The sequence below is a fragment of the Lipotes vexillifer genome, unplaced genomic scaffold (genome assembly GCF_000442215.2).
Source record: "Lipotes vexillifer unplaced genomic scaffold, Lipotes_vexillifer_v1.1 scaffold34, whole genome shotgun sequence".
In the NCBI taxonomy this organism is placed as follows: Eukaryota; Metazoa; Chordata; class Mammalia; order Artiodactyla; family Lipotidae; genus Lipotes; species Lipotes vexillifer.
Window position 1 is genome coordinate 512,301 of NW_006776832.1, and position 17,662 is coordinate 529,962.

General features: G+C 39.2%; 1 protein-coding gene across 1 annotated transcript in view; it reads right to left on the minus strand.

Annotated features, from left to right (window-relative positions):
- The window catches only part of LOC103081832 (probable E3 ubiquitin-protein ligase HERC6), a 45,572-nt gene that overhangs the window by 6,653 nt on the left and 21,257 nt on the right, over positions 1–17,662 (minus strand). The window contains 8 exon segments of the mRNA XM_007472400.1: positions 1–2; positions 8,322–8,396; positions 8,627–8,674; positions 9,008–9,096; positions 9,099–9,120; positions 13,795–13,840; positions 13,842–13,947; positions 17,228–17,417. The exon segment at positions 1–2 is cut by the window's left edge and continues 153 nt beyond it. Of these exon segments, the coding sequence (XP_007472462.1) occupies positions 1–2; positions 8,322–8,396; positions 8,627–8,674; positions 9,008–9,096; positions 9,099–9,120; positions 13,795–13,840; positions 13,842–13,947; positions 17,228–17,417 (578 nt within the window).

Below are 17,662 nucleotides of genomic sequence, written 5' to 3' on the forward strand. Positions count from 1 at the left end.
CCCTTCTGATTCCTAGAAAAAGAAATATTTTAGGAATCCTCATAGGAATACTAGGAATTGTTTAATATTTCAAATAAACATATTTTATATAGCACACATGTATGCCTACCATTGCTATATACACTCATATTGTAATTATTTAAGGAAAAGAACATCGTATCTATATTATGGGAGATAAAGAGAAGGCAGGATCTGTGGCATCTAGGAACTGTGGATAGGGGATTACTCACCATGGATGGACAGCCAAGTCGTCTCAGATCACTTATTATAGGAAATGTAATCCTTACAGGCAACAGTGGTGTTAAACATGCTGGAGCATTCATCCGGTGTCATCCACTTCGCAGTCTTGCCACCATAACCCTCAAAAATACAAGGGCAGTGGAGGAGGTCAGACGTGTCAGATGCAGCAAGAAGACTAGAGGAAAGGTTTTTCCCAGAGAAAATCCACTGGTCTCCTTCAAATACCTGTGCTCCACCTACTGACTTGCACGAGAACCCCCTAAAAAGATGCCACTGGCGGCCCCATTTGTAGCTAGCATTCTTCTTGGCCACCCAACACAGCACTTCCACGTAGCTTTTCTGAATTCTCAACACTTCCTTACCAATTTAGGCCCGTAATCTCGATTCCGCTGAACTCCCTTGGATTAGACATCAGGTGTTGGACTTGCTCTCCTTGCTTTGACCTCAACACTCCTTCTAGGGCTTCTGCGTTACCCCAAGGACAGTAAAGGAGTATTTAGGATTTATAAACCAATGCAACCCTCTTGGGGCCTGTCCTGCAAGAGTGACAGCAAGACAGGTGGGTAACAGCTGTGCTATCCCAGGTTTCCAGGCTGAGTGTGGTTGCCCATATAAGCCCTCTACAAGCGTCTGAGACAAGCGTGCCTGTGGCTCTAGGCTTGGGAAAGCCCTGTCCCAGATCTCTGCCACCACTAAGTACTGGGAATTTGATATTTGATGCTCCTAGATTCTTCTGGTTGTTCCTTAAGATGTTTGTTGTAAAGAAATTCCAGGTTTGCAGGGAAATGGAAAAGTGCCATTTCTGGTCCCTCCTGGTGGTGGGTCTTCTCTTCCTTTGGTCCAGGAGTCTGCAGCTCTGGGATGCGTCGCGATTCTGATTGCCGAGCAACGTGTCCTGCGGCTCTGAGTGACAGGGAGTGTCCAGCAAAGCCCTCCACTGACTATAGCAGGAAGAGGTGTATGTGGCCTGCTGTAGGCCCCCCTTCTGTCACCTAGCCAAGAACTGGACTGGAAACCTGCAGCTTAACTTATTTTCCAGTTCCTCTACTCCCATTCTCCACGTACTGGTTTCCCCTCTCTACATTTATGCGTTTGAATCGGTAATACAGTTCGGAGCTTACAATTTTGAGTACATCCATCATCTCTCCCTTGGAAGACAGGATTCTGGCGTATGCTTTCTAACTTCACCCTTGACAACTACAACTACAGTTTTCTTGTCCTCAAATCTTCCCTAATGCTTCATAATATGCAACCTGCCTGGGTCCACTGTCCACTCAACCCTCATTAACACAGTAGATAGGTGAGATAGAGCGCTGCTGTAGAATAAAGTACCATGTAGGGAAGGACTTGTTTAAAGGACACTTACGGGGCAGTTAGGCTTCTCAAGGAAAGACAATCTATTTTCTCTCATTACCAGGGATGTTAGGAAAATTTTTTAAAGGGGTAGCTGGGAAACAAAAGAGGAGATGATTCAGTCAAATCTCCTTGTAAACATGCTGATGACAGACACTAATAACCTCAACTAAAGGAAGAGTCCTTATCTACAGAATGCTTTTAGCAGGATGTACCTTGTCCATCTAGGTTGCTTATTATAAAGAAACATGGAATTTATAGATTTATGGGGCATGGCTCACTGGAAAATGTCATGTAAGCTATATAATTAACAGGGTATATAAAGGAAATGTTTGATAACTGAAATGGCTCATTTTGTGCATGTGATGCCCCAGACCTCTCCATGTCTCACCATGTGAGTCTTTAAAGTACAAATATCATAGATAAACAGATACAAACCTTTCCTGAGGAATGGCCTAGAAAACAAGCCTCAGCAATCAAGAAAATGTTTGGGAAATCTTCAGCATAATGTCTGGGGGTAGGGGCTGGGATGAGGATTATAGATACATAACTAAAAGCTCAGGCTGATGGCGATAAGAGACACAAAACAGCATGTAAATGTTGTGTCGAACAATACAGCTACGAGAGAAGCAGCAGAAGGGAGAGTAAGTGGAAAGCAGAATAACCTCACTGACTGACTCACAGGCACTATCCGGGAAGAAAAGATACCACTTGTGGCTTACAAATCAAGCTCCAAGACTCTTAAGCAAATACGAAAATCGAAAGACTAACACTAAGAGCAGAGTAGTAACTAAAACTGGATTGAGGAAGAGAATGAAGGGAGTGGGAAAGCACAGTTACTAGATAATTTCAGTATTCCTCATAGTAGAAGAACAATGAATGTTAACTAAAGAGTATGAGGATTCAGGGACTTCCCCGGTGGTCCAGCGGTTAAGAATCCACCTTCCAATGCAGGGGACGCGGGTTCGAGCCCTCTTCGGGGAACTGGGATTCCCACGTGCCACGGGGAATCTAAGCCTGTGTGCTGCAACTACTGAGGCCATGCACCACAACTAGAGAGCCCACGTGCCGCAACTACAGAGCCCACGCACTCTGGAGCCCGTGCCACAGCTACAGAGCCCACCTGCTCGGCAGCCTGCACGCCACAACTTGAGAGAAGCTCGCAGGCCACAACTAGACAGAAGCCCACGCACTGCAACGAAGAGCCCGCACGCTGCAACTGAGACCTGACGCAGCCAAAATAAATAAATAAATAAAAAGAGTATAGGATTCAGGCATTATGTAATAATAAGAAACATAATTAAAATTAAACTGAGGGAACCAGAGCTGAGTGGGCTAAGAAGGACCCTTGGAGGTCATCTTTTCTAACTTCTCTCATTTTACAGATGGCATCACCTGCTATTGGACTGATCAAGCTGGACAACTAGTCACGTCTCTGTCATCCAATCCATTACTGAGTCCGTCTCTTGAATTTTGAAAAAATAACCAGTTTACTTATTTAGTTCCCATTTCCTACATCAGCTTCCTTGTCTTCCATGCGGGGCCCTGTTTCCACCCAGAATCTGTACAGGTCAGCAGCACCTATGCTCCCAAACTCCTGTGCCAGCCTTCCCAGCTCATCAGTTCTACTTGGAGTCTTTGCTTGATCTACAACAAAGCAACTGTTTTTGCAAATTAAGAAAGTGAAAAGACAACCTACAGAATGGCAGAAAATATTTGCAAATCATACATACGATAAGTGTTTATTATCCAGAATATAAAAACACCTACAACTTCACAACCAAAAGACAACCCAATTAAAAAATGGACAAAGGACTTGAATAGACATTTTTCCAAAAAAGATATACAAATGGCCAATTAGTGCATGAAAATATGCTAAACATCTTTAGTTATTTGGGAAATGCAAGTCAGAATCATAACAAGATACTGCTTCCAACCTGCTACGATGGTGATAATCAAAAAGCAGAAAATAACAAGCAAGGATGTGGGTAGATTGAAACAGTTGTATGTTGTGGGTATGAATGTAAAATGGTGCAGATGCTGTGAAAAATAGTTTGGCAGTTTCTCAAAAAGGTAAATACAGAATTACCACATGACCCAGCGGTTCTTCTCCTTAGGCATTGAATAATTGAAATAATAATTGAAATAACTGAAAACAGAGACTCAAACAGATTCTTGTGCATCATTCTTCATTGCAGCATTATTCGCAATAGCCAAAAGGTGGAAAAAGCCCAAGGGTCCATCAACAGATGAATGGATAAACAGACTGTACCTACCAGAATATTATTTATGGCTGGAATATAATTCACCCATGTAAAGGAAAACAGTTTTAATACATGCTATGACAATGGGTGAACCTTGAAAACAGTATGCTAAGGGAAACAAGCCAGACGCAAAAGGTCAAATATTGTATGAGTCCACTTACATGAAAAATCTAGAATAGGCAACTTCACGGAGACAGAAAGTAGATTGGAGGTTACCAGGGGTGCCGGAGGGGGAAGCTGTGAGGGAAATGGGGAGTGACTGTTGGGTACACAGTTTCTGTTTAGGGTGATGAAAAAGTTTTGGGAATAGATAGCGGTGGTGGTCACACAAAATTGGGAATGTAATTAATGCTGTTTCAAAGTCGTTAAAATGATTTGTGTTACGCATACTTTACCACAATAAAAGAAATAATAAAAAAAAAAATTAAACCGAAATGTCATGATTAAGCCATCACATCTGGAAAAGATCACAAAGCTTAGTAACACTGCTTCGGTCACAGTGTGTGAAAGAGGCTTTTCATAAGTTGCTGGTAGCAACATAAGTTGGTACAACCACTATGTACAGTAATTTGGCAACATTTAATTATTAAAGGAAAAAGATTAAGCATCATTCTACCTTTATATATGACTGATATTTTTCAGGGTAACCAAATGGCCCTGACTGACAAGGAAAAGTTCTTTACAGAATTCCAGTTAATACTTTTGGAAGGAATGATAAGATCAGAAATATCACCATTTTTCAAACTTTAACAATGCAATGGATGAAATTATTCATTAAAGGTTGATGGAATGCATGTATCTTTTCAAATTCAACTATATACACAGGAGTGGAATTTCTGGGTCATATGGCAATCTCCCAATTCATCCCATCCCCACCTTTCTCCCTTGGTATCCATATGTTTGTTCTCTACCTCTGTGTCTCTATTTCTGCTCTGCAAATAAGATCGTCTATACCACTTTTTTCAGATTCCACATATATGCATTAATATACGGTATTTCTTTTTCTCTTTCTGACTTACTTCACTCTGTATGACAGTCTCTAGGTCCATCCATGTCTCTACAAATGACCCAATTTCATTCCTTTTTATGGCTGAGTAATACTCCATTGTACATATGTACCACATCTTCTCCATCCATTCCTCTGTTGATGGACACTTAGGTTGCTTCCATGCCCTGGCTACTGTAAATAGTGCTGCAATGAACACTGGGGTGCATGTGTCTTTTTGAATTCTGGTTTTCTCTGGTTATATGCCCAGTAGTGGGACTGCTGGGTCATATGGTAGTTCTATTTTAAGTTTTTTAAGGAATCTCCATACTGTTCTCCATAGTGGCTGTATCAATTTACACTCCCACCAACAATGCATGAGGATTCCCTTTTCTCCACAGCCTCTCCAGCATTTACTGTTTGTAGATTTTTTTGATGATGGTCATTCTGACTGGTGTGAGATGATACCTCATTGTAGTTTTGATTTGCATTTCTCTAATAATTACTGACATTGAGCAGCTTTTCATGTGTTTGTCAGCCATCTGTATGTCTTCTTTGGAGAAATGTCTATTTAGGTCTTCCACCCATTTTTTGATTGGGTTGTTTTTTGTTTTTTGTTTTTGATATTGAGCTGCATGAGCTGTTTGTATATTTTGGAGACTAATCCTTTGTCAGTTGTTTTGTTTGCAAATATTTTCTCCCATCCTGAGGGCTGTCTTTTGGTCTTGTTTATGGTTTCCTTTGCTGTGCAAAAGCTTTTAAGTTTAATTAGGTCCCATTTATTTATTTTTGTTTTTATTCTCATTACTCTAGGAGGTGGGTCAAAAAATATCTTGCTGTGATTTATGTCAAAGAGTGTTTTCCCTATGTTTTCCTCTAAGAGTTTTACAGTATCTGGCCTTACATTTAGGTCTTTAATCCACTTTGCATTTATTTTTGTGTATGGTGTTAGGGAGTGTTCTAATTTCATTCTTTTACATATAGCTGTCCAGTTTTCCCAGCACTACTTATTGAAGAGACTGTCTTTTCTCTATACACTCTTGCCTCCTTTGTCATAAATTAACTGACCATAAGTGTGTGAGTTTATTTCTGAGCTCTCTATTTGATTCCATTGATCTATGTGTCTGTTTTTGTGCCAGTACCATACTGGTTTGATTACTGTAGCTTTGTAAAATAGTCTGAAGTCAGGGAGCATGATTCCTCTAGCTCTGTTCTTCTTTCTCAAGATTGTTTGGGCTATTAGGGGTCTTTTGTGTTTCCATACAAATTTTAAAATTACTTGTTTTAGTTCTGTGAAAAATGCCATTGGTATTTTTTTTTTAATATTTACCATGGTTGTTTTAATTTTTTAATTTTTATTTATTTATTATTATTTTTTTTGTGGTATGCGGGCCTCTCACTGTTGTGGCCTCTCCCGTTGCAGAGCACAGGCTCCGGACGCGCAGGCTCAGCGGCCATGGCTCATGGGCCCAGCCGCTCCGTGGCATGTGGGATCCTCCCGGACCGGGGCACGAACCCGTGTCCCCTGCATCTGCAGGCGGACTCTCAACCACTGTGCCACCAGGAAAGCCCCACCATTGGTATTTTGATAAGGGTTGCATTGAATCTGTAGATTGCCTTGGTTAGTATGGTCATTTTAACAATATTGATTCTTCCAATCCAAGAACACAGTGTATCTTTCCATCTTTTCGTGACATCTTTGATTTCCTTCATCAACGTCTTACAGTTTTCAAAGTACAGGTATTTTGCTTCCTTAGGTAGGTTTATTCCTAGCTTTTTATTCTTTTTGATGTAAATGGTATTGTTCCCTTAATTTCTCTTTCTGATAGTTCGTTGTTAGTGTATAAAAATGCAACAGATTACTGTATATTAATTTTGTATCCTGCAACTTTGCTGAATTCATTGATGAGCTCTAATAGTTTTTTGGTGGCATCTTTAGGATTTTCTATGTATAGCATCATGTCATGTGTGAACAGGGACAGTTTTACTTCTTCCTTTCCAATTTGGATTCCTTTTATTTCTTTTTCTTCTCTGATTGCTGCTGCTGGGACTTCCAAAACGATATTGAATAAAAGTAGTGAGAGTGGGCATCCTTGCCTTGTTCCTGTTCTTAAAGAGAATGCATTCAGCTTTTCACCATTGGGTATGATGTTAGCTGTGGGTTTTTCATATATGGCCTTTATTAAGTTGAGGTAGGTTCCCCCTATGCCCACTTTCTGGAGAGTTTTTATGATAAATCGATGTCGAATTTTATCAAAAGCTCTTTCTGCATCTATTGAGATGACCGGATGGCTTTTATTCTTCAATTTGTTAATGTGGTATATCACATTGACTAGTTTGTGTATACTGAAAAATCCTTGCATCCCTGGGATAAATCCCACTTGATCGTGGTGTATGATCCTTTTAATATATTGCTGGATTTGGTTTGCTAGTATTTTGTTGAGGATTTTTGCATGTATGTTCATCAGTGATATTGGCCTGTAATTTTCTTTTTTTGTGGTATCTTTGTCTGGTTTTGGTATCAAGGTGACGCTGGCTTCATAGAATAAGTTCAGAAGTGTTCCTTACTCTGCAATTTTTTGGAGTAGTTTGAGAAGGACAGGTGTTAACTCTTCTCATAGCAGCATTATTTACAATTGCCAATATATGAAAGCAACCTGTGTCCATCAAGGGATGAATGGATAAGAAAGATGTGGTATATATACACAAAGGAATACTACTGAGCCATAAAAAAGAATGAAATCTTGCCATTTGCAGCAACACGGATGGACTTGGAGGGCATTATGCTAAGTGAAGGAAGTCAGACAGAGAAAGACAAATACTGAACGATATCACTTATATATGGAATCTAAAAAATACAACAAACTAGTGAATAAAACAGAAAAGAAGCAGACTCACAGATAGAGAGAACAAACTAGTGGTTACCAGTGGGGAGAGGGAAGCAGGGAGGGGTAATACAGGGGTAGGGGAGTAGGGGCACAAATCATTAGATATAAAATAAGCTACAAGCATATACTGTACAACATGGGGAATATAGCCAATAGTTTATAATAACTATAAATGAAGTATAACCTTTAAAAATTGTGAATCATTATATTGTACGCCTGTAACTTATATAATATTGTACACCAACTGTGATTGAATTAGTTATAAAAAGGTTGATGGGAAATATTACAATGGAAGAATGTGCTCACCACCTGAACCCACTGATTAATCTCAGCATGAACAAAAGTGAAGCAACCAGAAATAATGTACTGAAGTATGGCAAGGTGAAAAGAAATTGGGCCTGGGATTTGCTTTAAAATATTATACTTTAGCAAAAGTAATAACAATTACAAAAATAACAAAAATGATAAATGAAGAAAGTATGGCAAAATGTTAATGATGGCTGAAAATTTGTGCTGTGGTTTAATACAGCATTATCTATATTTTGTATATGTTTGAACATTTTACATAATAAAAAAGTAAGACATACATACCAGCATTTTTACATGGGAATCAGCTTGCAATAATTTAATTTTGGAGAGCAAATTAAAGACAAATGGAGGGCTTCCCTGGTGGCGCAGTGGTTGAGAGTCCACCTGCTGATGCAGGGGACACGGGTTCGTGCCCCAGTCCGGGAGGATCCCACATGCCGCGGAGCGGCTGGGCCCGTGAGCCATGGCCGCTGGGCCTGCGCGTCCGGAGCCTGTGCTCTGCAACGGGAGAGGCCACAACAGTGAGAGGCCCACACACCGCCAAAAACACAAACAAACAAACAAACAAACATAAAAACACAAAAGACAAATGGAAAATCACTGAAAATAATGGGACTGAGGTTTTCTGTAGGTATCTAATAATTAAAAAGAGATAACAGTTTTGATAATCAAAAGAAAAGGAAAACTTCATTCATTCCTTTACCTCACCACCTTAAATTATTTACTTCCACACTTCTTAGAAGTTTTAAGAATCTATATTAACTAGAAACAAATTTCTAGGAAAATGCATTTGTTTTGTGACTGAAAGGTGTTTAAGTTTTCCATGATCATCTACTTTAGCAAATTCAGCACTGCAATGAGGAAATCTTCAAATCTTAATTTATCAAAAAAGATACCTACCTATAGCTACTAATGTGTTCCCCCTTTAAAGTATGAAAAACTTCAGAAAGTAAAAATGATACTCTTACCAGGTTTTTATCCCTACAGATCACTCTTCTTCTCTCTTCATAAAAGTTCAACAAAATGGATAGTTCATTTATGTTGAAAGTATTCCTGGTAGTTGACAATTAGCTTTGTTTACCTTAAAGAGAATATGACCTGTGATTTTCATTTTCTATCAGTAAGTGATTTCATCTATTCTTATATATGGCTAGCATATAGATAATTAGAATAGAGCTCTATAAACCCAATGCATTGGTCAATGATGAAGTAGAGTTCTAGAAAACTTCCATTTTTTGATCCATAATTTCTCCAATTTTTACAAATATTGTAAAAGATATAAAACATTGCCAGTGGAGATTAGTAAACCAATTCCTGGGGCACAGGTTCACCAGAAACAGTTTCTAGATATTGAGGATAAAAGCACAAAACAATCTAAGGTACTTTTGACAAATTCATCCTTTTCTCTATGAATTAATGAATATTAATTTAGCACACACTATTTATCAGGCATGAGACAAAACATACGCTAAAAATTGTCCTGGTTTATACATCGCTTACTGTCTAGAAGAGTAGTCAGCAAACTCTTAAATTCAGATAGTAAATATTTTGAGCTTGGGATCATACAGTTTCTGGTGCAACTATTCAACCCTGCCATTTTGTAGCATGAAACACCCTTAGACAATAAGTAAATAAGTGAGTACAGATGTGCCTCAATAAAATTTTCTTTATAAAAACAGGAGGCAGGCTTCCCTGGTGGCGCAGTGGTTGAGAGTCTGCCTGCCAATGCAGGGAACGCGGGTTCGTGCCCCGGTATGGGAAGATCCCACATGCTGTGGAGCGGCTGGGCCTGTGAGCCATAGCTGCTGAGCCTGTGCATCCGGAGCCCGTGCTCCGCAACGGGACAGGCCACAACAGTGAGAGGCCCACGTACAGAAACAAACAAACAAACAAACAGGAGGCTGCCCATGGGCATAGATTGCCAACCCATGATCTAGTAGGTAAAAACAAGTAATCAGGCACCTAGGATACAGTTTTGATTGGAGAAGGACTTAAGGGGCTCAAGAAGGCATCCCAGAAGAAGCAATGCTAGAAAATCAATGTTATAAATAAGCCTTCATCATATCCAATTAATCCAAATTAATCCAAGAGATAGAAGGCAGGAAATAAGAAATCTACAAATGTAAATTAAGGAAATAAAAAGCAGATATATAGGAGAGAAGATCAACAAATTAAAAGGTTGGGTCTTACAAAAAAAACCTTCCTGGTAAGACTGAACCAAAAAAAAAAAAAAAGAGATATCTATAACTAATATCAAGAATGAAAAATATGATGAAACTACAAATTGTAATGTCCACTTTTTCTAAACAAAAGGAGTCCATTACCAAACATCTTTTTAAGTCTTCATAAAGTTTCTTACTTTTTAAGTCTCCAATTATTTTATTTTTTTGTTTGTTTGTTTGTTTGCTTTTTGCGGTACACGGGCCTCTCACCGTTGTGGCCTCTCCTGTTGCAGAGCACAGGCTCCGGACGCGCAGGCTCAGCGGCCATGGCTCATGGGCCCAGTCGCTCCGTGGCATGTGGGATCCTCCCGGACCGGGGCACGAACCCGTGTCCCCTGCATCGGCAGGCGGACTCTCAACCACTGCGCCACCAGGGAAGCCCTCCAATTATTTTATGTCAAACATTTCCCTTTTACTTTTAAAAATATTTGACTCCTCAGGATTCTTATTTGTCTTCTTAAAACTCTAACTGGCCATTCACAAAAGCATCAAAAACAATAAAATACTTAGGAAAAAATTTAACCATGGAGGTGAAAGATCTGTGCACTGAAAGCTATAAGATTATGATGAAAGAAATCAAAGAAAACACAAATAAATGAAAAGATATCCAATGTTCATGGATTGGGAGAGCATTGTTAAAATGTCCATACTACCTAAAGCCATCTATAAATGCAATGCAATCTCTCTCACAGTTCTAATGGCATTTTTCACAAAACAGAAAAAACAATCCTAAAATCTGTATGAGACCACAAAAGACCCCGGATAAACAAATCAATCCTAAAAAGAAGAACAAAGCTGGAAGTATCACATGTCCTGATTTACAGCTATACTACAAAGCTATAGTAATCAAAACGGTATGGTACTGGCAGAAAAACAGACGAATAGACCTATGGAACAGAAACAAGAGCCCAGAAATAAACTCTTACATATTTGATTGACTAGTATTTGACAATGGAGCCAAGAATACTCTCTGTGGAAAGAATAATCTCTTCCATAAATGCAACTGGGATAACTGGATAACCACATGCAGAAGAATGAAATTGAACCCCAATCTTACACCAATCAAAAATTATCTTGAAATGGATTAAAGACTTAAGCAGAAGACCTAAATCCATAAAACTCCTAGAAGAAAACATCAGGGGAAAGCTCCCTGACATTGGTCTTGGCAATGATTTTTTGGATATGACACCAAAAGCACAAGCAACAAAAACAATAATTAATAAATGAGACTACATCAAACTGAAAAGTTTCTGCACAGCAAAAGAAACAATCAACAAAATGAAAAGGCAACCTATGGAATGGGAGAAACAATTTGCAAACCATATATCTGATAAAGGATTGATATCCAAAATATATACAGAAGTCATATAACAGAGAAAAAAATCAAACAATCCAATTAAAAAATGGGCAGAGGAACTGAACAGATATTTTTTCAAAGAAGACACACAGATGGCTAACAAGTACATGAAAAGGTGCTCAACATCATGAATCATCAGGGAAATGCAAATCAAATCCACAATATGGTATCACCTCATACCTGTTAGAATGGCTATCATTAAAAAGACAAAAGATAAGTGCTGGTGAGGATGTGGAGAAAAGGGAACCTTTGTGCACTGTTAGTGGGAATGTAAATTGGTGCAGCCACTATGGAAAACAGTACGGAGCTTCCTTAAAAAATTAAAACTAGAACTACCATATGACCCAGCAATCCCAATTTTGAGTATATATCCAAAGGAAATGAAATCACAATCTCAAAGAGATATCTACAGCCCATGTTCACTGCAGCATTATTTAGAATAGCCAAGACAGGGAAACAACCTAAGTGTCCATGGACAGATGAATGGATAAAGAAGATATGGTGTACGCACACACACTGGAATATTATTCAGCCATGAGAAACAAGGAAATCCTGCCATTTGCAAGAACATGGATGGACTGTGAGGACATTATGCTAAGTGAAATAAGTCAAACACAGAAAGACAAAAACAGTAGGTTTTCACTTATACATGGAATCTAAAAAAGCTAAACTCATAGAAACAGAGTAGATCGGTAGTTTCCAGAGTTGGAGGGGTGGGGGAAATGGAGAGATGCAGGTCAAAGGGTACAAACTTCTAGTTATAAGATGAATAAGTTCTGTGGATCTAATGTACAGCATGGTGATTATACTGTAGTTAACAATACTGTACTATATAGTTGAAAGTTGCTAAGAGAGTAGATCTTAAGTGTTCTCACCACAGTAAAAAAATGGTAACTATATGAGGTGATGGAGGTATTAGCTAAAGCTATGGTGGTAATCATTTTGTAATGTCTAAGCATTTTATAATACATAAGTGTATCAAATCAACACATTGTACACCTTAAACTTACACAATGTTCTATATCAGTTATATCTCAGTAAAGATGGGAAGAAATACACTACTTTAGAAATATCAGTGCATTATTACTTCTGAAAAGCACTAACTTTTTTTTTTTAAATAAATGTATTTATTTATTTATTTATTTTGGGCTGTGTTGGGTCTTCATTGCTGCGCACAGGCTTTTCTCTAGCTGCGGCGAGCAGGGGCTACTCTTCGTTGCGGTGCGCGGGCTTCTCATTGAGGTGGCGTCTCTTGTTGTGGAGCACAGGCTCTAGGCACATAGGCTTCAGTAGTTGTGGCATGCGGGCTCAGGTGTTGTGGCTCGCAGGCTCTAGAGCGCAGGCTCAGTAGTTGTGGCGCACGGGCTTAGTTGCTCCACGGCATGTGGGATCTTCCTGGATCAGGGATCAAACCCGTGTCCCCTGCATTGGCAGGTGGATTCTAAACCACTGCGCCACCAGGGAAGTCCCAGCACTAACTTTTTTTTTTTTTTTTCTTGCGTTATGCGGGCCTCTCACTGTTGTGGCCTCTCCCATTTGCGGCGCACAGGCTCCGGACGCGCAGGCTCAGTGGCCATGGCTCACGGGCCCAGCCGCTCCGCGGCATGTGGGATCCTCCCGAAACGGGGCACGAACCCGCGTCTCCTGCATCGGCAGGCGGACTCTCAAGCACTGCGCCACCAGGGAAGCCCCCAGCACTAACTTTTGTACATAATATTTTCTCCTATTGAGATTGATATTTTGTGGTGAAATTTGCTTTGATTGCCAATTGAGAAATTTATATTTATAAAAGCATCTTACTTTAGCTAATTATTTTTCAACTGAACAATATCAATTTAATTATTTTATTTAAAATGCTCTGGCTCCTCCCTATCCTCCAATAATCATTAGGTTTATTAGTAGCTTTAGGTTACTTCTGGATTATGTTCTATTATGAAAATGCTGAATTATTCTCCTGAGTACTTGTGCCTCTAATATATTTTATATAATATGTAACATATTCCACCAGAGTTTATCCAGTTAGCAAAACAAGCAAAATTCTGAATTATTAAGGGCTAAATAAAATATTTTTGTTCTTGATGTGGAAAATAAAACAAAACAAGCCTCCAAATGACTAACAACTAAGGGATCTTGATTTAGTTAAATGGTATATACATTCCTTTAAATGAACCCTTACCTTATACACTTCTTTCATCACTTCTAGAAGAGCTTTAACATTGTGGTGACTGAATGGTTTCAGTCCAACAAAACAGGTGACAGGTGATGGCAGTTTTAAGCATCTGGACCAGTGTGTTGAGAGAGGATGCTTGCAAAGATGCCCAACACTGCTCTGAGGGGTGTAAAATCAGCCATGATAAATATGCACCCCCCCAAAAAAACTCCCTCAGCTTCTAAGTTCTTTAATGTAAAAAATAGATCATATTTTCCATTTCTGATGGCATAACCCATAAAATATCTTTTAGAAGGATAACATCCTGGACAACATTTATTACTCACAGATCTGGAGAAAAATTTTTTTCCCTGATTAAGTATCTTTGGAATTAAAAGCTCAAATTCAGGTTTCTGAAAAAATTTGTTGATAGTTCATATTTATGCTTGATTACTTGATTGACTTCACGTTTTTCAAACTGAAACTTCCATAGTGTATCTATAAAGCCTGAAAACATACATAGGTGAATAAAAAAATACAAACACACACACATACACACACACACATACACTCAAGACACATAATGTCATCAAGGACATTCTTAATCTGTAAAAAATAAAATAATATTATCTATGTTTTCAGACTTTATGAGCACCTTGTATAGATGGATATATTTTTAAATTAGCTCAGCAACAATATTTTAATATCACTGAGGTTACAAACTGAATTTTTGTACCTTTAAAAGACAATTCTCAAAAACAAACATATCAAGTGTTAAAATATATTTTCAGGGCTTCCCTGGTGGCGCAGTGGTTGAGAATCCGCCTGCCGATGCAGGGGACGCGGGTTCATGTCCCGGTCCAGGAAGCTCCCACATGCCGCGGAGCGGCTGGGCTCGTGAGCCATGGCCGCTGAGCCTGCACGTCCGGAGCCTGTGCTCCGCAACGGCAGAGGCCACAACAGTGAGAGGCCAGCGTACCGCAAAAAAAAAAAAAAATATATATATATATATATTTTTTTTTTCAAACTAATGTAACTAATATAGTATGACCCAGATGCATGAAAGGCAGATTAATTTAGCAGAGACTTCACAAATGGACCCAAATACACATGAGACTTTAGTATATGATGAAGGTGGCATTGCATATGAGTGGGGAATGAAACAGATCATTTAGTAAATGTGTGACAACTGGAAACTGATATGAAAAAAAATGAAGTTTAATCAAGATAAACTCCATATAGTTCAAAGATTTAAACATAAAAATGAAACAATGTGGGGGAGGGATAAATTGCGAGATTGGGATTGACTTATACACACTACTATATATAAAATAAATAACTAATAAGGACCTACTGGATAGCACAGGGAACTGTACTCAGTACTCTGAATGACCTGTACTGGAAAAGAATCTAAAAAAGAGTGGATGTATGCATATATATAACTGATTCACTTTGCTGTACTAACACAACATTATAAATCAGCTATACTCCAAGAAAAATCAACTTAAAAAATGAAACAATAAAAATTCTAATAGGAGCATGGGAAATCTTTAAATTTCATCATGAGGTAAACTTTTTGAGGTATGACCCAAATTCAGAAATGAAGACCAAATGCAGCAAAAGAAAATAAATTTAAAAAAAAAAAAAAAAAAAAGAGAGAGAGATTCTTGGGAATTCCCTGGCTGTCCAGTGGGTAGGACTCCATGCTTCCACTGCAGGGGGCCCAGGTTTGATCCCTGGTCGGGGAACTAAGATCCCACAAGGAGCATGGCCTGCTCAAAAAAAAAAAAAAAAAAAACAAGAGAGAGATTCTTCTTTTCAGAATGATATAGACCAAAGTTTGGTTCACACTGTGGAGAAGTGTGTGGGCTGATGCTCTCATATTTACTGATTAAGTGTAAACTGGTACCTCTTCTGTCAGAGCTATGTTGCCCACTTCCAAGGGTGACAATGTGAATGGTAACCAATTAAAGTTGGAAGTTGGACAACATGGTGGCCCTGACTTCTGTGGAGGGTCATTTGGCAAAATCTCTCAAGATTTAAAACGCACATACAATTTGACCCAGTAATTCTGCTTTCTGGACATTTCCCTGCCCGTGTAAATTTATGTATGTACAAAGAAATGCATGTTAGAACTGTTATAATAGCAAAAATTTATGTATATCCTCCCAATAGAATACTACTCAGCCATTAAATGGAATGAGGCAGTCATATAGGTCCTGTAACATAATGATCTCCAAGATATACGGTTTAGTGAAAAAAGCAAGTTGCCAAAGAATGTATGCTACCATTTTGAAAAAGAATTATTATTTCTATATGTTTTTATATAGAGAGAATATCTTTCAAAAGTTACACAAGAAACTCTACTCTGTAACTGCTTTCTGGGAGGGGAACTAGGTAGCTTATAATTCACCATACATTTCACCTTCATACCTTTTAAGCTTTGGACCTTGAACATTAGCTCAAAGTTGTAAAAGGATATCCCATGGCATTGAATAAAATCAACAACAAGAACACAAAGTTAAACATTTTTTTCCTCACCTCTGGTCAAAATGTCTAAAGTTTTAAAACAACATAAAGTTTTAAAGTATGGGTTTATCTTGACCGGATACTCTATGGTTATTAAATTCTGATGCCAAGGCCATGACCAAGTCTAAGAATTACACATGCTTTGTGATGATAGAGTAATGATTATAATAGCTTTGAAACCGAGCAGGACCCTGTGGGGCGCTCCCAGGTACAAAAGGCTTTCCCGTGCCTCCTGTTTCTTGATTGCAGGAAAAAGGCTTCAACCTCAGAGACCTTCCCTGGGTTCCAAAGGGCAGATTCAAACTGCTACTAATTAGGAAGTGAGGGAATGCAGAAAGGAAGGAGAGCCAGTCAGGAAACAATAGTGCAGAGATGGGGCAGGGTCCTGGTTCCTCCTCCAGGGTTATACAAGACAGTCTGACACATATCTCTGAGTGCTTCTACAGGAACTAAGACCCCAACCCAGGTGGGAGATGGTAACTTCAGGCTGACCATAAGCACTTGAACCCCAGACTGGTTACAAGCAGAAAGCTGATGACTGAGATTCCTAGAGCACCATCCTGTTACCTCACCACCAACCAGTCAGAAGAAAGTCACACACTCTGCAGCCCCCCCTGAAAATTTGCCTTTAGAAACTCTTCCCTGAGACCCATCAAGGAGTTTAGGTCTTTTGAGCGTAAACTGCCCGTTCTCCTTGCTTGGCACTTGAAATAAACCTTTCTCTGCTCCAAGCTCCAATGCTTCGGTTTGTTTGGCACACAAACTTGGATTTGACAATGGCTTTAGGTCAATCTTTTCAATAATGCACATACCACATATTCACACATCTGTGTAGTGTTTTGCAATCTACCTAAAATTTGCTACAACTTCTTCAGACAGTGCCTCTCTATTGAGAATACAGATAAAGTGACAGAAAGGTAATCACACTTACTCAGGACTTGTGAAGATTGGCCAGTCATGTTACGAACAGCCTCTGCAGATGGAACGACCAGAGTCATCCAGTTCTTAGGATCATGCATGACAGGACACTCTGGGAGCAGAAGGAAGACCGATAAAGCTTCTTGGTGTGGAGAACGATATGGAAGAGCTCTGAGCAGAGGATCCCTGAGACGTGCTGTTATCTGGGGTTGAAACAGGATCAGGGAGAGGCCCAGGATATATTAGACACAGAGGAAGAAGCTATGGGACCAGAGGTTGCGTGTCCGCTATGTTCCAAATGGAATCATCATTTAGTTTTCCCGAAACCTACTATTCAAACTCCATCACTCCTTGTCTCCCAAATGCCCCTGAGGTAGTATGTGAGAACCATCCACCCTATTTTATATTGGGGCGAATGAAAGAAATAAAGTGAAATCACACGCCTGGA